Here is a 25,243-nt window from a genome sequence, read left to right on the forward strand (position 1 = left end):
CGCCAGGGTCAAGCAAAGAGCTTTTGCCCTCTCCATTGCACCGCGCAGGAGTCGGAGCGGCTTCCTTTACGTAGGCCTTGGACTCGGAGCTTGTGAAGAGGAGAAAATGGTGCGACCAAACGTTATTTGTCATACGGCAGGGGTTCTTGTCCCTGAAAAAAAAAAAAAAAAACAAAAAAAAAAACCAAACCCAAAACATAAAACATACCACCCCCCAACATTGTAAAACTGAAGACTCAAGGGTTGGTTGTTTTTATCCCTGTAGTTTGACCACTTTCCGTTGCCTGTGCAACTGTTACTCTTCTTCGTGTCAGCTGCAGGGTTGGATGCATTTCGGGAGCTTCACTTTTGTGCTCTTATCTTTAAATGTCAGCTCAACTTACTAGCTCTTCCACTTCCTTGTCCAGAAGAAAGCTTGCTTTTTAAATTTATTTTTTTTTAATACACGCCACTAAATCTATGCAAGTTGTTATGGTTAACCAGGCAAAGAATGTGTCTCTGAATTTATTAGTTGGACAATTAGCCAAAGCAAGAAGTCCATAAAAGGAAAGCATTGAATTTAATGCTTAAATAGAAATTAGAATGGCATGCTTGAAAAGGGAGAAATTTTGTTTCCTAAACGCTGTTAAATTCTCCTGTAATTTTAAATGTTAGCGATATGCTCACTCGAGTAACGAAGGAAGAGAAGGCACAACAGAAATGTAGCAGTCTACTTAATATTATAGTGCATGAGATGGCTGAAGGCTAAGAATCCATGTAAAATTCTGAACTTTAATCAGTGGCTCATAAGTGTCTAGGAAGAATCGCTATGTTAATACAAACTTGATACGATGATATATAAGCTGGTAAACCTGTTTGAAGTGGTGAGCTGTGTGAATAAGTAACTATGGTAGTGTTACAGGTAAGCTAAATGAAAGCAAAATTTCTGTAGAAGTACTGAGAGTGGGGTTCAGATTAATTTAAACAGAAATGAGTGGGGTTTTTGTTTGGGGGGACTTTTTTGGCAGGGGGTGAGGAGGATTGGTTGGGTTTGGGTTTTTTTCCTTGGAAGATGAGACTGACAGTGATGCTAATTTTAAAAAGTTACTAAAAAAGCCCCCAAGACAAACCAGGATGGATTAGATCCTTTAATTATGCCATCTCCTCTATTAACTTCTGCATCAGTAAATACAGTTCTTTGAGCAAGACAGAAAGGTTACAAACTTAATGTGGAAATCCCAGTAGGCTTTAGGCTTTGTAAACAGCTAACTTGTAGGTATTTTTAAAAGGAACTTCTATATTAGGAAAAACCACTGTAATGGTGGTGTTTTGTTTGCAGTGGTGTATATTAGCAGTGAAATGGGTCATTTTTCTTGGGAATTCTTCAAAACAAATTACTCTATATACCTGTTCATAAATGCTAGTTTAGTGGCATGTTCCCAAAGTAAAGGGAACTATAGTGTAGTGTGAGATACGCCATTTCACTCATGTTTCTTCAGGAGGAAACTTCCTCAATCTGAAGAGCTCTAGCTTAAAAAGTGCTTATATGTAAAATGGGCTTTTACTTGCATATTGCAGTCTTGTGCAGAAAGATGAGGAAGTTGTAGAATGCATGGCTACAGTAAAGGTTGAAAGCATCACGTAGTTGGGTGGATCTAGATCTGAACGATGTGTGGTTTAGATGTTTTGCTGATACTTGTGAAAACCTTCTGAAAACAAGCTAAACCCACTGTTAATCCCAAGCTTGATCCTGACATGGAATCTGAAGTGGGTATCGGTCGGTGATCAATATAAAACATCGCTTATTGATATTGTATGTTCTGCACGCACTTCGTTGTGATAGCCCTGTGTACTCTGTTGTGCTCTAAGTAGTTAGCTGTTAGGTTTGGATGAAGTTAATAAAAGTGGATCAGTAGTTGTGAATCAATTGAAGTCTCCTGATCAAAGACTGGAAAACTTTCACAACTATTAACTAACAGGATGTGAAGTTGGTTCTGAGAAAATATGAAAAACATAAGGGCAAAATAACTAACTGCTAAGAAGAAAGTGGTAAAACATAGATGCGGTATATGTACTTGTTTCAAAGTGTACTGGGTTTAATTAAACAGGCCTCGAATAGGCCTTAGATCACACTTTTCACAGTGACAGTTTCATGTTTTAAAAAAGTGACTCCATATTTGATAGAGCAGTTTCTTCAAAACCTCTGCTAGCAAATATCCACTAGACATCCATCCTGCTTTTTCTGAAAAAAATTTTCTCCATTCTTCCATATCTTACTTTAAACATTTCACAGTTAATAGGATGTGGAAAGTATATATTGCAAGTTTTCACGTAAATTTGTTTAAAGTGAAAAATGCAATTTATTCCCCAATGGTTAGCAAATGCATAGTACGAAATAAGCTTGGCAGTAAACAAATCTACTTTTTAGTTTGTTCTGTTTAGTAGCCTCACCAGCAAAATTACCAGATTACCAGACTTTGAAAGATTACATAATGCTAGTTTACCTTTTTACCTCCTTTCATCTCCGGTACACGTTCTTTTGTGGATGGGGGAAGGAGCTTGGATAAGAACCAGTATTGCTGATGTTGCCTTCCCTTCCAAAATTCTTCTGTCCTTCTCTGGGTTTGCATCCTTTTAGAACTCTGTCCAGTAGGGTAAACTAGCCTCTCCAGTGCTTGCTTCAGTTTAATTGCACAGCCCTTAACTATTTGCTTCCTGGTGGAAGTGGCAACTCTGTTTCCCCATAAAATTAAACTTTAATTTATGATGCTGTAGGCTGTTAAAAAAGGCATTCATGAAATAAAAACTTTATAGTTTTATATGAAAAAAGTCTTTTTTGTTTGAATCATTAGTAAATTTTTTGTGAGGTACAGTGTATTTCCAAAGACGTGTGCTTTCTTGGCAGTGATGATAGATCACAGCATAGTAAGTTGGTATGGCTGGGGTAACAGAAATTATTACTTAGAGTATTTAAATGAACCTATTGTGTATGCAAAGTGATTGCAGTTTTGTACTTCTAGGTGTTCCCTATCACTTCTTTTCTAGACAGTAATGTAAATGTTTTAAACTGTAGATTTTTTTCCTTGTTAATGTTACAGGTTTTATTTTAAGACAATTTTTGGTTCACTCACAAATGTGCTTCCAAAACAATACCTTTTTAATGCCAGAAAAAAATACTATATTACATGGGTTTATTTGCTAAAATGAAATTGCTTGGTCAAGATAGAGAACTTGGGCTACGCCCTAAAGTAAATAAGCATGTAACAAACCTTCATTTGCTTCAATGGAAGTATTAAAGGCTCTTCTTGGAATTAATTTTTTTTTAAACTCAGCCATAATACATATTTCTAAAATTAGAAAACATTGGCAAAAATGTCTTTATTTCTGTCTTGGTCAGAATAAAGGGATTTTTTAAAATGGATATTTGTTTTAATGGAAGCCCTAGTCATCTAGCTTCTTAAGATGCTGTACTCGGGGATTTTTGAAGCATAAATTTCATGACAGAATAGTGTTTAAAGGCCATTGGCAACTTTTATATTTTTTTTAAGTAGTAGTGAACAGTACCACAACTGAAATATGTGTAAATTATGCTTACACGATGGCAGATCTGGTATAGTTTTTAATTTGTTTGATTTTTCCAATTCATGTCTGGGACAAGAATGTTCATAAAATTAATATAATTTAAAATGTTCAGTATTTTGTTAGTCTGCGTGGTATAAATTGGACAGTTGAGACTTAGATTACACAACTATGTTTTGTATATAAATGTATATCAGTTTAGGCACTTGTACCTCTCCATGTTGGAGAAGACCTGCATTTCATTCCTGGCTGCTCTGCTCTCATCTAGGTGACATTAGGCGGATGACTTTGCTTACTCATGTCTCAATTTCCTCATCTTTAGAATAGAAGTAATGATACTTGCTTTTTTTTTTTTTAGATATAAAAAGTACTGAGTATATATTATTAGCTGTGGTCAGGTGCCTAAGGACACCTTAAAAAGGTGCAAGTAACCTAATTAGTCTGTTTTGAACAGACATTGTAATTAGGCTCAACACTCAGCAGTAAGACTGCCTTCAAATACTGTTCGCTAGGACAGATCAACCTCAAATAATTTTGAATTACTCTTGTTTCTTCAGAACAAGCAAATGTCACATTCAAGTGAAAATATCCTGAACTAGTCTACTGCAGACATGAAAATGTGTGTACAGCTGCTTGGGACTTCTCAGGTCCCTACAAACACTTCCAGAACTGGTGGATTTAGGGAAGCACTTCAGGTTTTTTCCATTTGTGGATATATATTACTCTTTAAACAGTACTCTGTTCAAAACTTGTATTAGTAAAATATACATCCTGTTCTCAGTGGAACATAAACAGTCCTTAAAATACCTTTAGGTAGGTGCATGGGTGGGGGGTTTTGGTTTTGTTTTGGTTTGGGGTTTTTTCCATCTTTGAATTCTGTCAGTCTGCCTGTTAAATAGGAGCTTGTAGATTATGTAGACTTGTATACATTTGACTGAATTGTCTTTATCAGAGCAGATGTCTTTCTAAGACCCAGATCTGTTATTCTAACTCAAGATAAATTATTAGTGAAGGCTAGTCTAAAAGTATATTTAGTTACCTTATGTGTAATAGGTCTGCTGAAACAGCTTTATACATTGTGAATGCCCATTCATTACAATGTAGCCTAAAATCTGTAGTAGAATGACTAGATAAACATGTCCTTTACATTGGGAAACAGTGGTTTAAGGGCTTAATGATGGGATTAAGAATCTCTTCGTCAATGTCTCAGTGCTTTGCTGAATTAGAGACTAAGACATTACATGGCCCCTACTTAGATTCAGGGCAACAAAGCCTCATGGTGTGTATATGCAGTGTGAGGGTCTCAGTCTGCTTTTTGTTTTTCCTTTTTTTCTAGAAATCACGTGTACGACTGGTAGAAATTGGTTTGATGGTAGGCTTCTTGTTTGTTTTGTTTTCTCTACATGTATCCTGTAAGTTAATGGGTTCAGGAACGGACTGAGATGAAGCATCTCATGAAGCTATTGCTCTGTAGCATGGGCAAGGCCTTTGTGTGGTACTTTGAAGCTTTAATTATTAATGCTCGATCTGCAATTCCTGGCACAAACAAAATAGCTTCTTTGCTGGTGTTGGGGGGTGGGGTGGGTGTTTTGTTTTTAAAAAAGTGAGATTTATGTTGTAGGATCTGATCCATGACTACTTCTGTTATGTTGAGATACAATTCAGAAGTACTACATTGAAACAGAAACTAGTAGTGCCATTAGTTAACAAAATGCTGAGGGCCTGTCCTTACAGAAACATTATATATGATTAGTTTGTTTATTTGAACTCCAGCAATATAACTATGTCACACTGACACATGCCATTTTTGTTACTGCCATTTTACAGTTAGTGATTATTTACTGTTTGACAGCTCACCAGTGAATTGGACTACTTGCATGGTAGTCTGGGCATGCATCCTATGGAGCAAAGTTCTGCTCTGTGAGTTTTCTTAGGAAGCTTTGTGAGGTGCTTTCCTGAACCTTAAGGAATTCTGTGACTATGTGTCAAACTAATGCAATTTTGTGGCATCCATTAACATTGCTGGTGCAACTTCTGGCAGCTGAGTTCTGCCATGAGCAGACACTAATATGAACAGGATAGTAGTGTGCAGTTGCAGGTTTATGTTCAGCTAAATGGACCAGCTTTGCTGGGAATTCTGCTGTTGTACTGTGGGTAATAGAAGAGACTGAAATCAAGCTATTCAGGCTAACACATTTAACTTCACAAATAAGTTGAGTTGAGAGAGTTCACGTGATCAGTTACTATGGCTCAGTTGTGGGACCACCAACGGTGGGTAGTAGTGATCTGATTGTTTTTTAAGAGTAGGCCACACCTGCTATTTTTCTTGATATTGGGTATAGATGCAGTTTCTTATATAGTGTATTATGCCCACTTTGGTTATAGTTCCTGTTTGCTGTGACAGCGTTGTACAGAGCACTTCTGGAGTGGATGCACCATGATGGCAAAACTATGCTCTCATCGGTGTAGTTTGTCACTTCTGCTGGGCAACCAGGGAAAAAACAGGAATGTTAGCAGAAGAGTATTTTGCTAGGACAACTACATCGATACTGAAGGTCTCTGTTATTTTATTATAGATGTATATACATAACTATCAGGTAACAAAGAAGAAATGATCGATGGGGAAGGACCAGCTAGGAGCGGTTAATATATGTGAATTTTTCCTGTTCTCTTTTTGTGTCATAAAGAAAGGTTGATATATTGCAGTACCCAGGGAGGGTTTGCTCTGTCCCATTATGCGAATCAGGGAAACTGGCCTATGTTGGTAAAAACCTTAATGTGGACATGAGTAAATTAGTTAGCTTCTGACTTCAATTCCTGTGGATTTGTTGGGGTTTTTTTAAGGCTTATTTTCTTCACTGGAGACATATTGGTTTTTAAATGACAGAGAATTTCTGACTTGCTCTCTAAATAAGTACAAATCAGAGAGTTTGCATCAAAAGCCTATCATATCTGTTTCATATCTGTAGTGTTATGTATGGTAGTCCAGTGCAGAAGCAAACTGTTTTTTCTGTTGGCATTTTTCAGACGCTTGCTATCCTGCAACATGGTAGCAGGGCTTATATATTTTAACGTTCCATTAAACAGATGATGATGTTAATTTGAAAATGAAAGTAGCAGAACGAGTGCTATTTCTATTGAGAAGAACCAGGGGGACAGCTTTCTACTAACTTTCCACAGTTATTAGAGGTTCACAAAATACAATAGGTGGCAGATCTATAGCCAGGAGAAGGCATAATTAAGTCTGCAATGCCAAGTTGCTAATAGATTATATCAAAGTTCTGAGATAAATCACATGAGTAATGTGAAGCTCTGTCTGTTAGTGTGATAGAAACACTTGCAAGCAGATCAGGTCGGAAAGGAGGACTTCTCATGTGGATTACTACAGCAGTAGTAGTTTTCTGAATTAGTGCTGGGTCTTAAACCTAGAGAATATTGCTCAGGTCTTGGAATGTAAGGGCTGATAGATTTTTTTTTTTTTTTTTTTTTTTTTTTGTTACCTTGTAAAAGTTAATACTCAAAGCAGTTAATGAAATTATACATGATAGTGATTTTTATGAAATTTTAAAATACATGTATGTAAACTTCATAAGCACATATGTAACATTCTTCTGTGTACTCATGTTTATTGGATTATTGAAATAAATAGGTTATTAAAAGGAATAAGAGCTAATCGTAAGTGTAATTGTTATTTACCTGATTTAGAAATAGTATTTGCAAGTAATTGTGCATAGCTGTTCTGAAATTATTTTTCTATTTGTATGCATATATATAAATTTTTTCATCTCTAAACTTCATGTAATTTTGAGGATAAATTGAGAGTTGATGATTAAAGGAAGCAGAAAATAAGTCCTTTTTTTAAAGTTCCAAACATAAACTGGCTAATTAAATAGGAAATAATGATATGGTTTAGTCTATTGTTGATGCTATAGTTTGCTTACGAACTTAGGAACTTTAACATATGTATTTTTGAAAATTGTCAAAAGGTATATTGTTTGTTTTTTGTTGCAGATCAGTAAGACACAAGACAGGTCTGTGATGTAAATGTAGGATGGAAAAGTTCAAGTTGGTTAATTGACTACACTGTGTGCTGGAACTGGAAGCTTTGCCCGTACAGACTTCAGGCTGTTCAGAGAAAGTGTCAGACTTTGTCAGCTGATACTGCTGCTGAAAAAGAGTGTGTACCATGTTGTGTTGCTTTAGGTTTGCACAGACAGCTATATGGTGAACAGATTTTGTTGTTAGTTTTGTTTTGGTCGTTGATTTTTTTTCTGCCCTAAATCAGTTTTCAGTCAGATCAGGTTCACAGTCCAGTTCACTGTGTGGCCGTGTAAAGGTTTGTACTGGCGTGTACCAGCAAATGGTCTGGGGCAGGAACAAACTGTTAAGGGAGGATAGGACTGCTGGTTGTTTAGGGCGTGGGGTTTCTTTGCTTGCAATGCTGGTTTATGCAATAAAATATTTACAAGATTACAAGCTGAGATTTACTCTCATGTATGTGGCTTGAGCTAGGGATTGTGAAGAGTCCAGTTCTGCTGCAGATGAATGTACAGATAACTAACAGTCCATGTACTGTCTATGGCAATTCTTTTCTAGCTTTGCATTTTTCAGGTGGAAGATCTCACAATATGTTGCATGTGACAATAAAAACGTGTTTGTCTGAAAAAAGCATTGAAAATAGAACTGGTTTGGACATTATGCATGGATGGAAGATTTAGTTTCATTTAGTTTGATGTCGAAGGTTGAGAATAGTGTTAAGGTTTTGTAGTAGTACACCAGGAGAATGTGGGGATATGACAACAACTTTATTTGCTAAATTTAAGAAGTTGCTGTTAAACCTTTTACACACTCAAGGCAAGGAATAGTTTTGAAAAATCTTGAGTCTTTCTGTTATTTCTCTAACTTAAGTGAAAGAAAAAGTTATTATATGATTGAAACAGATGGGATCGAATTTTTGAGTAAAGACTTACTGTGCAAATAATACTGTAAATTACGCTCCATAAAGATAATGAAGAGTGAGGTATTACATTTGGTATGAATATGTTTGTCAATTATTGAGCAGTGCAGTAACTGCAAGCCATTTGAATATTTAGTATGAAAAACTCCAAATGGTGAGTTGAACGTTTGCAATAACCGAATGCACCTTAATGGTCACATGAGCATCAATTAAAGTACCACTTAGAGGACTTTGAACTACTGTGTAGAAGTAGTGTGTGCTTCAGAGATCTAGCCAAATTGGGGGGGGCGGGGGGGGGAAAGGCCTGAAAGTGTGGTGCAGAAATAAAGAATATGAAGTGATTACATGTTTTCAAAGTTCTCATGGTGCTGTATTCATTTTCAGAATTAACAATTCTTTCTCCTCCTTGTACACAGTGGCAAATTCTGGGTGTGTTACCTTCATAACAGCTATGCCTCTAGAATCTGGGACTTTTTTTAAAAAAAAAAAAAAAAGTGCTGTTAGGGTGAAGGATTATCTTTAGAATAAACAAGGAGAGTGGTTTTGGTGATTCCAGATGTTCCAGAGCTCTCTGCTAACAACTGGCTTATTTATGTAATGTGGGCAAGAAACTTTATGCCAGTCCTTAGATAAATGGGAAAAACTTGCTTAGTTCTCTTCTGCATACCATTCTTATTTCTCTTCCCCAGAAAGAGGAACATAACCCCTTTTATGATAGATTTTTTTAAGACCTAAACTGTTTACATCACTTATGTTATTAGATCTGAGATTGAATTTGCTCTTTCATCATTGTGATGCATATTATCTTATCACTTCAGTTTTTAAGTAACATAAATCCAAAAGCCTCTAAAACTATTGTTGAGAATTTAGGAGGAATGCAAATTTACTGTGTGGCCTGTTGCTTTTTACAAGCATAATATGTAAAAACATCCACTGCTTTTCTACTTCATGTGTTTATTTATTCGGGAAGACTTTGCAAAACAATTAAGTGGAGTATGTTTTAAGAGGATGTTCTCTTCTTAGACAGATCTGCATATGACATGTATTTCTTCCCTAATTCTCAAGTTGTGTAGGCTAAAATTATAAGATAAATGATGACAAAGAAGTGTCAGCTTTTCTTAAAACTAAAAGACAAAAGTACATTATTAACCTCTGAAGTTGCAAGCATGTATGCTGCTCACAACCTGTCCAGAGCACGTGGGAAACTATGTTTGCATAATGAGGTGGGGAGCCGGAATACAGCAAATTAGATTCTAGCAAAAGATTATAGAAGACAGTCAGACTGAAGGCAGTGTTTCAAAGACTTGTGTTGAAAAGTACCAAAATAAGCATACTACAGAGCTACACAACTTTTTAAAATCAGCAAGGCCTTTTTGTAGGACATGTTCTAAACTTAGTGGCAGCAGTAGAAAAGTAAAAATACTGTAAATCGTACATGCCTGACTACTAGTGTAGCATTCTTGAACTGCTGCCCATTTAGGACTCTGCAATCTCCTTTAATGGAAGCATGTTTTATTCAATATTTGAATTTGTTTGTTGTTTATTTATAAGTTCATATGAAACTGGTGTTTTAGGCTGAGAATGACTAGATGTTAAAAGTTATCATTTGCAGATTATAATATCTGTATAATTAGAGATCCTCAGGAAGATTATTTAAATTTTGATCTTGAAACTTAACCCATTATTTAATGATTTTTCTTCAAGTTGCTAGGATTTGTGTCTTTGGTCTCTCCTCTCCTGAAGAGATGGAAACATGACGTTTTGAGATCTAAAATAGATAGTGCTTTAACATCAGAACAAAATAATTTATTTCAGAAGTTTTTTTAATTGTTGTTCTCTACTTCTTTATTCATGCCATTTAGTCTGAGTCAGACTAAATATTTGCCTATTGGAGAAAAATGTAATCAGTTTTAACTATTCATCTTTATCAAGTTGATTCAAATATGAGCCTCTACACACAGGCCACTTCACAAAGTAATATCTAAATCAGACTTTTTTCCTTTTCATTTTGTATGTGCATTTTCAAATAAAATTCTTATCTATGGCAAGGTGCATGGCATTCAGCAGCAGCTAATTTTTGGTTTGGGGGTCAAGCTCCTTTCTTGAATTCTGTCTTTTGTTGTAACATACTGCAAAATGCAGAACTTTTTACGACTGTTAATTTAAATGCTTAAGAAACTGTTGTTCACCTGTGTCGGAATTCTGTACAAGACAATTAGTGAATATATTCTCAAGCTTTAATGGAACTAATTCTAGCAGACTTTTAAAAAAAACAAAGTCCTTAGAAGTTTACCTGCAGGAGGAAAAGGAACATCATTCTGCTGTAGAGTAGTATTCAGTACCATCGTCTGTTTTTCATATTAGCAGCCAGCACTAATATTAAAGTGTTCTTTTTTGAAGTGTTTCTTTTTGATGGGAATAACTCAGTGACACAGTCAGGGCAGCAGCTGCCATGCATGTGGGAATTGGTTTCTATAACTCCAATTTGAATCTTGAATCAGATGACCTTCGTTATGGAAAAAAGGCAAGGGAGATGCAAGTGGTCTCCCATTTTTGTAACTCTTTCATTTCTGTAATATTCAATACTGGTTTATGGACTCAAAAGTAACATTTCATTTCTGTAGCATTTATCTGCCTTCCCATCTGTTGCATTTACTTGAATTAATTTAAGGTTTATATAGTACTTCAAGAAAACAGATTTTTAACTTACCTACAGGCATCCATATTCTGAATTTATTCACATGCATTTTCAAAACTATGCAGTTGAACTATTTTCTTCTTGAATTCCATCTAGCATATAATATTTTCTGCAGATTTCCTTCACTAATTTTTGTCTGGGACTTTACTAACCATATATGTTGAAAATATCTGAGGTTTCTAATTACTTGTATTAATTTTTCCACTGTTACAAAATGAGCTGTCTACTGTTCTGAACTATTTAACTGTTTCTTTATGGTAGTGAATATACTTGAAGCTTAGTACATAGTCAAGTACATCTACTGAGAATTCTTGCAAATCTGAATTACAGCAGCAATGACTGGGAATGATCAGAGATGCCACTTCCTCCCTCAGAGTTAGCAAAAGGAGAAGGGAAGGGCTGGCTGTGGCTCTGACATCTTCAGAAAATGGGGAGAACCTGTGTCTAGGCAGAAGCATTGACTGTACCCTAGAATGTTTATAATAATGCCAGTTCATTGCATTCTGGATAGGTAAAACAGTAGGAAGGGTGTGAAAAAGAAACCAGTAATGCTTAGAGAAGTCAGTGTACAGTTGAGAGGATGCTAGCCTGAGTTAACTATAGTTTTTTATTTTGGCAGATAGTGTAGACAGATGGAGACTGTAATTTTGTGTAGTTTAATTTCTTTTTCTATTATAGAGACTGATTTTTATTTTTCTCCTGTGACTCTTGACATCTTTAATAGAATACTTGAGAGAACCTTAAAAAACACACCCACACCACCCCCCTTTTCAAATCTAGGAAATAGCCACGACCCCCTAAAATTTAAGTTTCTGTCAGAATATGTTAGTCTTTTTGCTCAAGTAGAAGAAGTTTGCCTGCTGGTATTTTTCAGTCAAAAGTTAAGTTTGTCTATTTTTCTCCTAAGGATGACATGCTTTAGATTAGATAGCTTATTATAGAGGAACACATAGTAGATACTCTTGGGAATGCAACAGGTTAAACTTCACCCATAAATAGCTTCTGACTGCAGTAATTTCTTTCTTTAGCTTAAAGGACTTCTTCATGAAGGTTTTGCTGAATGTCATGTCTAGAGTATTTTTTCTAGCTCTTGATTATTAATAAAGCAGAATAGTCTACTTCTGTTTATCATCATTTTCATGCTACAGTTTTGATTGCTAACAAAAGGTTCTTCTCAGCCTGCTAACTAAAATGCTTCTGAACTGGAATGATGTAGAAAACGTTTAGATTTGAATAAGAATGTCTTGAAAGTTCTGAGCATATCAAAATCAGTTACACTGGAATATTGGCAATAAATAATTTCTAGAATGTTTTAAAATTGTAAATGTGTGTATGTAAAAACTGCTGTGTATATATGCCCTGTAAAATAGGGTGAGGCTTTTAACATTTAAAAAATGGATTGATTTGGGATAGACAGAGGTTAGTACCACGTTCAAGATTCCATTCACATGATTGGTGCTGGAAAACTCATCGAATGCATGTGTAATCTTACCCACTCTGAAAAGGAAGGGCATTGAAATCCCTAACAAGTATGCCTCATTGTGGGCTTTCTGAGTACTCAACGGTATAAAAAGCAAAATATCCTTCCCCTAGTTTAATGTAGTTGTAAGGTGAGAACTTTTGGCCATTCTTGTGTAAACTTGGGTTTATAGCACATCCTTTAAGATTTACTTTTATAGATACACCTATACATGATGCATTGAAAAGCTCTTTTATGCTGCTTTATTTCTGTTTTGTTACAGGTCTCATTGGTGCATTGGTTATTTGGAAACTGATGCTTCCCATTTTCGATTTAGCTGATAATGAAACTGTGCCAGTAACCAGAACTAGATGGAAGAGAGTCCTACACAAGTATATGTGCAAAACAGAAAACAGCTTACTTGGGAGATGGTACTGAGACTGAACATAAAGAGTAAAACTTAAATGAGCATTAAGAAATCCTTCAGCTAAATTCCTAGACTTTCATTCAACACTTCTCATTGTCAACTTCATCTAAATGTCAGAGGTTCATTTTGGGTCATAAGAAGGTAGATTTGGATTACTGCAGGTCAGTGGGGGATCAGGGCTCCTAAAGGCTTAAGAAAATATAGAAATTTTTTAAAAACAAAACTTTAAGCAGATTTGTATTTTGAAATGTAAATGTATTAAGAATTTTTTGTAGTCCCCATAATCAGTAAGTGAAATCACCTGCCTCTTTTTCATTGTTATTGCATATAAAGCAGTAAAGTCAGGAAGTTTTCTTTTTGCTTTTGTTGTAAGTTAGGACAGGCTTCTGTTTCTTCATGACTTCTCTAATACCTAGGGAGTTCTTAAATAGAAAATGGACATTAAAAGCCAGTGAGAAATTTCCTACCATATTTTAAGGGTCAGAGAAAGAAGGGTTGCAAAAGCACTATTGAGATGTATCATAGCATATATTAGTGATGCTCCCTAAAAGTCTCAGACAAATGGGGATGTGAAGTAATGCTTCTATAAATAACTCTGTGTTCATCCATAAACTTTTACTGGAAAGGCATGGAACGAGATGCCTGCATCTCTGCAAGTGGAATTTTAGGTGTGGCAACACTTATCCCCAATAGTGAAAAGTGATCTTTTCTACTGACCACCTGTACAGATTGAGGAAAGGATTTAAGGAGCTTTTCCATCTTTCTTTTACTGCTGGAGATGAAAACAGCAACCGCATTCCCAGCTGGTTGGATTGTAGGGTGTAAACTTAAGTAACTTCAGATATAATAGCCAAAACTACTGTGAAAGAGTTCTCAGTCCTAGAGTATAAAGACATAGTGCCTTGGTATATCTATAATACAAACATACATCCATTTCCTCTATTAACAGATTCAGCCACCAAGCTGGGCAACCCATAAGCTGTGGTGAAGGCACTGTTGCACAGTCCTAGAAAGCAAAAAAAAAATTGGTTCCTTCACCAAGATCTAGTATGTAGCCACTTGGCCTGTTGCCTCATAAAACAGATGTTGGTATTATCTCTGATATGTATTGCTGCATTTACAATGTACAAAATAGTTGGCTGCTAAAGATGATGTCTTAATTAGAGTGGAATGCGGACTCTCAGCTCTTCCATTAGTTTTGCAATGGCTAAAAATAGCTCCTGTAAAATATAGTAAAGTTAAATGGACTAACATATCAGTTGTCTGTGCTGAAAGCTGGAATTGCCAGAAGCAAAGAGATTTTTTTTTCAAATCAATAATTATCCATCCTAGAAATGGAGATTCTCATATATGGAGCACTTTGTGTTTTTCAGATTAAAGAATTAGTGTATTGTTCTTTAACAGTGTAACTTTAACAGTCCTGACACTTATAGAAATCCCTGTTTACTAGCTGAGGATTTCTTTAACATCATTTCAATGATTTAAAATTTTCAACCTGCACTGAAAGAACAGAGAAGTCCCAAATTGTACTGACTTGTTTTTGTATTAAGGTGTTTTAGCATTCTTCTGCAGTTTAGTTAGAATGTGTAACACTTTAAGTACCACCACTTACAGATCTGGCAACAGCTGATACCGTAATTTGTGGAGGGGCAGAATAGTCAATCAGTTGCATTATCTGAGACATATTAATACCTCTTAATTAGGTAATAATAGCTATTATCTAATTCATTTTTATAATAGAAGTAAATCACCTTGCAAATGGAAGAGGACCTTTTTGTCATTAGGTATTAATAACTGTGGTTTGGGTTCCTTGGCGTTTTATTTTGATATTTCTGCATAGTGATTAAAACTTCTTCACAAGCAGAAATTTAACCACACATGTTTATCTTCATTTTAACATTATGGCTGTTGAAAATGTATAGTTGCAACGTTAACTTTACATTAAGGTAAGTATATTTTTTGGATACATGCCCAACAAACTTACACCTTTGTACAGTGTGCATTGTGTTTGAGGAGGAGTTATCAAAGTCCTAAGGCATGATTGTGACTCATGTCTGTTGACTTGACCTTTTTACCTTTTGAAATCTCTTCTACCAAATTAAATATCATATCCTGTAGCTTGGATAATATAGCAGTATTATTTTTTCCAACATCTTAAGATATATGTGTAATATTATTCTGCTCTGAATGTTAGACAAAATTACATAAATATTTTACATGAAAAAAACAATAGAAGTATTTATATTGGGGTGACATAAAACAAAATTGTACTAACTTTCTGTAGCAGCAGAACTGCTTTATTTTTAGGTGTTTGCTTTAACACATACTTCAACAGATACCTTACTAGTTATGTTTTATTTGGGAAAGGGGGAGAGTGTATACCTTGTTTATCTCTTGTGGACAGATTACTAGTTTCTTTATTACTAGTATTTAGAGGCAAATTATCCACACAACATTTGCATGACCTTGGCTTTATCTTAAATACTGTTTCTTCAGTAAGCGTTTCAGAGCAGTAAACAACTGCTTGCACCAAACATGAGCCTAACGTAACTACAGAGAAATCAGTCAAGTCAAACTGGGACAAGTCTAGTGATAAGAATTTCTCTCAAAAAGCCCTTGTTTTAGTCTGTAGCAGTAATTCAAACGAGTATTAATTTCTAAAAGAAACAGATACCATGCATACCCATTTGTAGTATTTTGCAAGAATATTAAAATATACACTTTATTTTAAAAGTACATACTAAAGTATATATTCAAGAAATAATTCTAGGCCGTTAGAATGAAATTGTTTATATATTTACATGGTACAGAAAGTTACAGATGTTCCTATGAAGAAAACTAACTCCATGTTTATTTGAAACCGTTTAAAATAACAAAGAAACAAAACCACCCCAAAACTTAAATCTTTCAGTGCTTATTTTTGCTATCAGTTTTAAAATTTAAGGGGTTTTTTCAAAGCAGTCTCAAACTGTCAAACACACAAAAATAATTTCTCTGCTATTTACAATTCTTCGTATTTTTATTTGTGTAATGGGACTTTAAGAATTTTTCCCCAAAGTATGTCTCAAAAGAAGACTAAAGTTTCCAGATCAAATTTGGAAAATACAAAACAAGATTGTGCGTGGAATTCCTGTGTTGGCAGTAGGAGATATGACACACATGCATGTCCATTTTTGCTGCCTAGTCCAGTACGTTAAATGTCCAGCTCCAGTTCAGAGTCTGTGACTAAGGGACCTCTTTTCTTAAAATATGTTGTGCTGCTTTGAACTTGCTTCTCTTTCATTTACTGAACTGTCATTTAATCCACCATTTCCTCATCTTTTAGAAAGGAGTGTGTGTATCACATTATGAATACATGCTGTGATAATATTACAGAAATTAGATGAGAAATTATCATTTCACTGCTTCTACTGCATGTATCTGGGTGAGGCTGCATTTTAGGGGGAATTACTTCAGTCGTCTTGGCACACTTTTATGATGCATCATTATCGGAGATGCTTCCAGCATGCAGTATGGTATTAACAGTTCATAAAATCTTTTGCCCTTTTTCCCTGTACCTTGAAAGAGCTCATTTATATTTTGGCATTTAATGAGCTTCTGCTACTGTGTGTGGACTGCTTGAGACCATATTCATTATGTAAAATGCAGTTTTCTTCTGAGTATGTATTCTGTTTCTTGTTATACTAACTCAGTTACTGTAGCACCACTGGTAATCATTGGTACTTCACATGCACTTAAAAATGACAAGCTAAATTAAGACACCAAGCTCTCAGAGAATGGAGGAGTGGCCTTGTTATAGGCATAATTTCATGTGCTGATCTTGTTCCTGGACACATGTAAATAAAATTATGACAGCAGGCCACATTCATCATAATGGAGATTTGTGCTGTTTCTTTCACGTATCTGAAAGAGGATAGGATTTGTTTCCACTGTGCTGGGCTCCGTTTGAATTTTTTGGCTGGCAGTAAGTACTTGAAGTTACAGATAAAAGTTTGGAAACTGCTGAAGTGTCTGTAGCATGCCTGTTGCCAGAATATCTAGTCGCGCTTCTTGGATACTGTAGACATCTGGTGATCTTGGAGTCAGGTGCTCATTGCTTGGGCTCTGCCACAGCCTCCGTCAAGTCCTCATGATCATGAAAAAGGTGATTGTGGGGTTTTTCTTTTAACATCCTATTTCTTTGCAAGCTTCCTTACAGGTCCTTCTCCTAGCATAAAACTGTAAGGAGCTTCTACAATGAGAAGTAGCTGAAAGCAGCATTCCTTAAAATGTTTTCCTTTCCTTCCATGGTGAAGAAATCTCTCTCTTTCTTATGCCCCTTTCTATAATCGATGTTGACACAGAGCTGCATGGACACAACTTCCAGTTCTGTGAGCAAGTCCATGCTGCTGTTGGAGCACCTTTTCGGGAGTGTACTCTTTGTGTTAGTAAATGCTGGCAATCAGGGATTATTTGTGCCTAGAAGCCTACATGTTAGCAAGGAATACCCGTGGAATTTTTTTACCTATTTAGGTGCAACGTTCAGGCTGAGGCAGGCCACACAGCTTTTCATACAGGTGCTGTAGGACTGAGTGCCGTGACCCAGCAGCTTTTGTGTGATTAAAAGCAAATATTCCTCCCGAAGTGTTCATCAGGGCCACAGCTGAAACTGGGAGAGAGGGGCAAAAGGAACCATGTGACTGAGAAATGTAGGTTGGACATCTCTATTTTAAGGAACATTAATAATATAATAAAAATATATATATTATAAATAATATTTTTATCTGTTCCATCTCTTATAGATGAAGCCAGGCACACACTGTTTGCACACAGGAATTGAACCCCATTTAATCAGTGTCCTACTTGAATTCATCCATGTATAATGCCATCCACTATGGACGTTTGTGCCTTAAACAGCCTCTTGTTACAAAGCAGAGAGCTGTGACTTAGATTAAATTTAAATCCTGATTTGCGACATGTTAGCACAGCAAACTAATGCCAAAATCTATTAAGCCTGCAAGGTTTATTTTTTTTGTTCTTGACATTGGGTGAGTGCTGAGATCTTGACCACAATCACATTTGCTTCTGGGCAGGAGGAAATAGTCCATGTAGTTCCAGTAATCCAGACAAGCCGTCACATCTGGTTTTATGAATGACTTTGGGGGGAAGGGAAGTTTGCAATTGATTAACATTGTTCTTAAAATCAAAGGCTACTGTAGTTTCAGGAATTAGTATAGAGAGCTTCAGGGACCTTGACAGTTAGCTCAGAAAAACTACTTTTTTTTTTTTTTCTAAAAGACTATTCAGAAAATTATACTAAGAGACGTAATAGTTCCAAATCTGTACTTCCAGCTCTTCAAAATGAAATGAAAAATTAGTAAACATTTGGTCTTTCTGGATTAGGTTAACTTTTTAATCATACGTAAGATGAGAATCCTGTTTTTATATTTGAAATTAGTATGCTTATATTAAATGGCCAAACAGGTTTTCTTACTCTTTAGTTGTCTATTATCACCTATTTAAATGGCTGCTAAAATTCAGGAGCATATAAAAATGAATGGTAATAGATTTAGGAAAAAATATACATAGTTTTGACATGGTCCTGTTTTTTGTTTTTTTTTTTTTCTCCTAAAGGTAGGTTGAGTGTGTGCTAGTAGCAAGTTAATGTGAAGTGTAAATAATATTGTGCGTGAGTACTCAGCTGTTAAGCGTGCTATAGTTTAAGGCTCCACTTCCTTTCTATAACAATTCCTACCATTGCCCTATTCAGTATTTTCAATGGTGAATACATGGTATAAGGCAGTGCAGCTGTACTCTGCTTTTAGGAGCAAGTCTTTGGGAGTCATCAATGCCCAGGATTTTAGCATTATCTTTTTATTCTAAGAGATAGCAATTTGAGAATCTCATTTTGAATTGAAAATCATTCAGTTTACACAACTTAAGCAGCTTCTCTGATTTGTTCAGATTCATGGTACTCTCCTCTATTCAGCAGTGTCATTTCCATCATTCAGCAATTTAGACATTTTATTCTTAAATGGGAATTTGGGTGGTAAGTGCAGTTTGGCAAGGTACTGATTATTGGGTTCAGAACTGACCTGAGGGAAAAGCGCAGGCCCCCATGCGCTTTCATAAACAACATCACTACTGTCTTTCACCACATCAGCCAGAATAAACTCTGTGCATTATTAAAAGACATGCTCAGACCACTACCCATTATTTTCAGCAGCTATACTTAAAACATTTCCCAGGAGTACAGAAATTGAAGGGTGGCATCTTGAATTCATCTATGTAAATAGATAGTTTTTGAGCCAGCAATCAAAGTGAGGTTGAGTCATTAGGCCATTGCAGTAGGAAAGCTATATATGTGGATTCCTTTTCCTTTTTTTTTTTTTTTTTTTTTTTTTTTAAAGCAGTAGTATTTAATTTGTGGTCTTTGATAGTTTATTGTTGTAAACATAGTTCCAGTTTCATTACATGCTGAAATGTTTCAGAAATCTCCAGTCTGGCTTATAAACATGTATTTTCCTATTGCGAAGAAGTATGCACCACTGCCTCTAATTGCTTTCCATACAGCCCAGAGCAGGTTGTTAGCAGCAGCACCAGGTGCCTGCTGCCCTTTGCTGCTGCTGGGGCAAAGAACTAGGTCAGCAGCAGTCTGCTGTGGCGCAGGGGCAAGAAGGGTGCTATGCTGAGTGGTCCACTCCTAGGACCACCCAACAAAGAGTGGCTCCTCTCTTCTAACCAGCAGTCAAAGCACTACCAGAATTAAAAAAGAAACTTGAGAATCAATAACGGGCTGCCCATTCTTTTGACTTAAGTTTTAAAGCAGTGAGGCCTGTTCTCCATTTTGTCAGCTGGAGTGGTTTAGTCATTATCTGCTTCGGAGCATTTCCACTCTTAAGGTACTTCATCTTAAATGATTCTAGGAGGGAGACCAAAGGAAGTGGCTGTGCAAAATCCATTGATGGTTTCTTGGCATAGAGAAAATGAATTATTTCTTCAGTCTTTGCCTGCTTGAGCAGTGCAAAGGAAAGGACCTGGGCCCTGCCTCCAACTGTTGTTTCTTTTAAAACACTTAATTTTCAGGTTAAGGGGACAGAACATCTAATGGATGTGAGGCTCAACCAGGGAGGGAATTTATCCAAATGGGGAAAATAATTTTTTGAAATAATGTTCATCTCTAAGTAGAGACTTGTAATAGGTTGTCATCAAATAAAGCTGGAATATCCTGTGTTTTAAGTCACTTCTCAGTTTAAAAGTAGAGTTTGAGTTTGGCATTTTGAGAGGTGTTTTTCTTGAAGAAAAAAATCTTAATTCATTTCACTTACTCAACTATTAGATGTTCTGTCCAGTTGTGGCCATCTTGACATTATCTCCATTTAAAAATGGAACTTTGCTGAGGCTTCTCATCTCTACAGCATGAGGATCTGTCTCAAACCTTTGTTGCATCCCAGCAGCAAAACATGTCAGCATAGGAGCAGAGCAACTTTGATTGCAGAACATGCTCTTCTTGCTCTGCCTTCACCGTGACCTTCAGGGTCACTGAGTGCACAGTTGCCTCCTTGGAAGACTGTTTTTTTCACAGTGGCCTTTGTACCAGGTAACACGTCTAGGTGACAGGATACTTTTGGTTCAAAAGTATAATTAACTCTGGATGACAAGAGAGATGGGAACATCATCTGTGGCGTTTGAGGGGATTTAAAGATGAATGCTTAAATGCACAGGCAATGCAACCATCTTTCAGTGTTAGCATCCACACTGTTGAATTCTTAGCTGTCTCAGAAGCAGATGAAGACTGTATCCTGAAACCCTTAAGTCCAGAGACAAAGATGCTGCTGAGACTGCTCAAGCTGAGCAGAACTTTAACTTAATTACCGGAAATTTGGAATGCAAATTACTAATGATCATGGAGATTTAATTTAATTGAAGACTTGTTAGAGACTCTGTATCTGGAACAAGGGCTCCAAAAACCTGTTTATGGAAGAGCATAACATCCCTTTACCAGGTGGGATGTAGGGCTTGTTTAGGGATAAAAACCTCCCCTGTAACAAAATACATTATTGTTCAATAGATAAACAATTAACTGAAGTCTCTTTTGGAAACCCTAGTCAAGAATATTTCTGAATTATTTATATGTTAATTACATTGTTCTGTTTGAGAAGTGTACATTCTTGGCATAATTTTAGCATACTTCAGGTGCTATTGGAATACAGAATAAAGGTTTTCTTTTGGTTTTGGGGTTGTTTTTTTACATTTTACATTTTACTATTTGTCTTCTGTAAACTGAAAAGTGTAATATCATGCTTTGAAGGAGGTAGATGATGAGATTATTTCTAGGAAGCTTGCAGAACAGATGCAAAGGCTTATGGTTTAAAAATACACACTTTTTCATTTACAAGCACTGTTGATCTCTGTTTTTAAAGGCTAAATAGTATACTAATCTTGAAGCTTTTTTTACATAAAATTTTGTGTTAGAGGGAAATGAAATATCTGAATCTAATTTGGATGTACTTAAATAGTTTGCTATGCAGTTGCTATATTAATTTATTTTCAGTTTCAGTTGTTTCTCAAAAGGAAACACTCAACACTTGGTGGTTGGTTTCCTTCATTATGGGTATTAACCTTTGTACTAGTTGCTCATCACTATTGATTATTCTTTTTTTAAAAAAAATTATTCTTTTTATATGCCTATATATGGGAACAATATCATGTATTTCCCAGTACTACTATTAATAGCCTCTCTACATATTATTTTAATCTTCACTAACAGAAGTGTACTTACAGGAATTACAAATGCCCTTTAAGTATTCATTTGCAAAAATTTTTTTCCTCTTTCATTCCTTACTCTGTAATTTTTAAATTGCTTATTTGTTGTCTTTTTTGCTGATAGACAAATTCTGTGGCAAGATGGTGATTCTGACTACTTTTAATATTTAAGAATATTGTTAACTGGGTAGAAGTGTTTTAATAAGAGGGGTTTAAAGATTATTTAGTAAACTTGTAAAATTATAGTTGAGGACTAGTAGATTGGATCTTGCTTATGGAAGGCAGTATCATTGTAATGTGTACAAATTTAAATACTGTGACCAGCATTATCTATCGACTTGTATGGCTCAGGCGTAACCTTCATGATTCTAATCTATCCAAATTGTTTCAAAAACATAGAAGTCACTGTGAACTATATCTAGAGATCATATGTTCTGGGATATTCTTACAGTTTATTAGCCCAGTGCTGTACTACTTGAACTTCTTCCTGAATGTTTTCTTCTACTATTTCCTCTGCTGTATTGTTGGTGTTTCCAACAGAAAATAGTGATGACAACTAATTTTACACCCAAAACTTTCAAATTTTGGATCATCCCTTCAAATACCTTACTGTCCACCCAGATATTTCAGAAGTCTAGGCTATTTCTTCATTGTGTTTAAGAAAATTTACTGAAATTTTGGTCTTCTGGGTAGTTACATACAGATCAAGCCACACATTTAGTAAATACGTCCTGAATTATGACTGGATCAGATTCTAAGTTCAGGAAGGCCCTTCTTTGATCTTCACTCACTCTAGCTAAGACTTCCTGGGTAGGACCTAGTGTCTACTCATTGTATAGGACACACAGGGAGTATTATTACATATGTAGTTAATTGTATTTGTACTTTATTGATGTAGGTTCTATAACATGTCCTTTAAACTCTTGCTTCTTGATACGTAAACATATGCTAGGCACAGTTATTATCTCATAGGTACTGGTGGTCTAAAGACTTTATATCTCCTGCTCCCTTATTACATCAACTCCTATTCATCACTGCAACATTTCAACATTATTTCTTTTTTTTTTTATTTCAGCCTAGCTTGCCTGCAGAAGAAAGTAAGATTATTTTTTCATGTGAAAGGCTTTACTTGAGGGATTTTTTTAAAAAAAATCTACAAAATCTATTTTCCAGTAGCATTTTGACAAATAAAGATGCCAGTATTCCTTTAAATATTTGCAAACACCAAGGTTTTTTAACTATTTTTTACAGTCTTTAAAAGGAATTATTCTAATTAATGTACAAAAATTCATCATAGATAATAATTGTTAAAGTTAGTCTTATTTCCTATATCCATTTGGTCTATTAAAACACACAATTAAATCTAGAAAATTACAAATGTGAGTCATTAGCTCTGGGGCATATAACTGCCAGGCAGGCAGCCATGACAAATCCAGCAGTATTTAAATCTTTTGGTGTTAAAAATAGGCATAGTAAAGATGTCACTAAATTTAAAATAAATCTGTTTTAAGGTGTAATGTCTTGTGAGATTTGTTGCTTTAGGGCAACATGCCTGTAGACCCATGGTTAGTAAATGGTCTTACAAAGTGAGTGCTTAATATACAGAGGCCTAAAGCCTAGTCCTTTTAAGTGTGCAGCATGCGTTGTCAAGAAACAGTGTTTCCTGGTATTTATATTACTGTTTTTCTTTCTAGGGGGATGCCAAAAGTCTTCTAGCCTCTGAGAATGTGAGCACTGGCCAAAAATTGGACTTTTCAGATACAATGGTACAGCAGAAGCTGGATGAAATAAAGGACCAAATCAAGCGGGAAATAAGGAAGGAACTTAAAATCAAGGAGGGAGCAGAGAACCTCAGGAAGGTCACAACGGATAAAAAGAACTTGGCATATGTGGACAACATTTTGAAAAAATCAAATAAGAAGTTAGAAGACTTGCATCATAAGTTACAGGAGTTAAATGCACACATTGTTGTAACGGATCCAGAAGATGTTGCAGGTATACGTTATTGTGAAATCTGTTTTTCTTCTTAGCTTAGATAAGCTGTATCCCATTTCACTTGAAAAAGTTGCTCTGGAAATGAGCAAATCCGTAGCTGGTGAATTTGTTACTTATGTATGCCTATTTGTTTTGAGTCACAAATAAGTGTCCAGTCCCTTTGAGTTTTAAATAGTTTTCTGGGGAGCACTGTATTTCACAGACTGTTTGATGGTTCTCTAAGGCTTAACTTAACATGTACCAGTTTTTCACTTTCAGTTATTACTATATTAAAATATTTTCTCAATCATTAGGATTTCCTAATAGTTTTTCCACTGTATAAAAGCAAATTTCAGGAGCCCGCCCAGTGACTTTCTCCATGTTACACTGTAGGCATCATTTTTATTCTATGGGGAAACAAATTACATTTATACTTAAAAGTTTAGGGGGTTGGGTTCGGTTTTTTTAAACTTTAACTGTAACTTGTTTTTCTGTTATGCTATTTTTCTGACTAACTTATCAAAAATTTCTTACTGTGGCAACGATTTGTTAAGTCTTCAGGCTTTTCCATGATAAAGCTACCATTTTAAAGACACTTTTAAATTGTTTTCACAGAATCACAGAATGGTCATAATTTATGGTTTTAATTAGTATTTTCTGTGGCATGGCAGTGAGTCAGTACTAATTTTGAGTGTGTTTTTTAAAAATACCAGGCCTGTATTTTAAGATGGAATTTTGTGAAAATTTGTGAAAAACAGATTTCAGATTGCACAGACTCTTGGCAAAACAACTTGTTAGTAAGTTTATTAACTTGGCAAAAAGTTAATAAACATGCACAAGCCATAGAAGGTGTTTGTGAAGTGAATGCCAAGCCTTAAGAAGCTTAGGCAGTAGAATAAAAGACTGCATCATCCTTGTGAGGAAAGCTTGATTACAGTGAGAATTTAGGAAAATACTGGCAGGTGATGTCAGCAATTCATACTATCTGACCCTGTGACAGGGTCAAAAGTGTTGCAGTGTCCGTGGTGGCCTGTGCAGTATTCTCTGTATTTTCTGCATCTTTTGCCTTTGATCTTCATGAGAAACAAGGGGCAGAGGGGTGGATAGCTGGAACTAGTGAGGCAAAGTAGTTGCTGCAGCATGGAATGGGAATGAATACAATAATGCATGCTTCATAGATAGCCACTGGGGGTTTAGTAGGCATGAAGCATTTATGAAAATCCAGTTCAGTGTTGACAGTAGTGTGGCTTTTGAAGGAATGGGAAGAGTGGAACAGAAAGAAAAGTGTATACAAACTTTGTATAGACAGAATATAAAAATCTATGTGGACATAAATTTTGTGAAGTTCATCTAGTATTAGAACCTGGAAAGTAGATGAGCACAGAATGCTCTTGTTGAAACGCCCCCTTCCAGTGTAGCATTTTA

General features: G+C 35.7%; 1 protein-coding gene across 2 annotated transcripts in view; it reads left to right on the top strand.

The window, feature by feature from the left end:
• PKN2 (protein kinase N2) overlaps positions 1-25,243 on the top strand; it is a 58,589-nt gene that overhangs the window by 843 nt on the left and 32,503 nt on the right. For both annotated transcript variants that reach the window (XM_074906527.1, XM_074906528.1), the window contains exon 2: positions 23,539-23,839. In XM_074906527.1, the coding sequence (XP_074762628.1) occupies positions 23,539-23,839 (301 nt within the window). The remainder of the gene's footprint in view (positions 1-23,538; positions 23,840-25,243) is intronic.

This window comes from Athene noctua, chromosome 5, assembly GCF_965140245.1.
Source record: "Athene noctua chromosome 5, bAthNoc1.hap1.1, whole genome shotgun sequence".
NCBI lineage: Eukaryota > Metazoa > Chordata > Aves > Strigiformes > Strigidae > Athene > Athene noctua.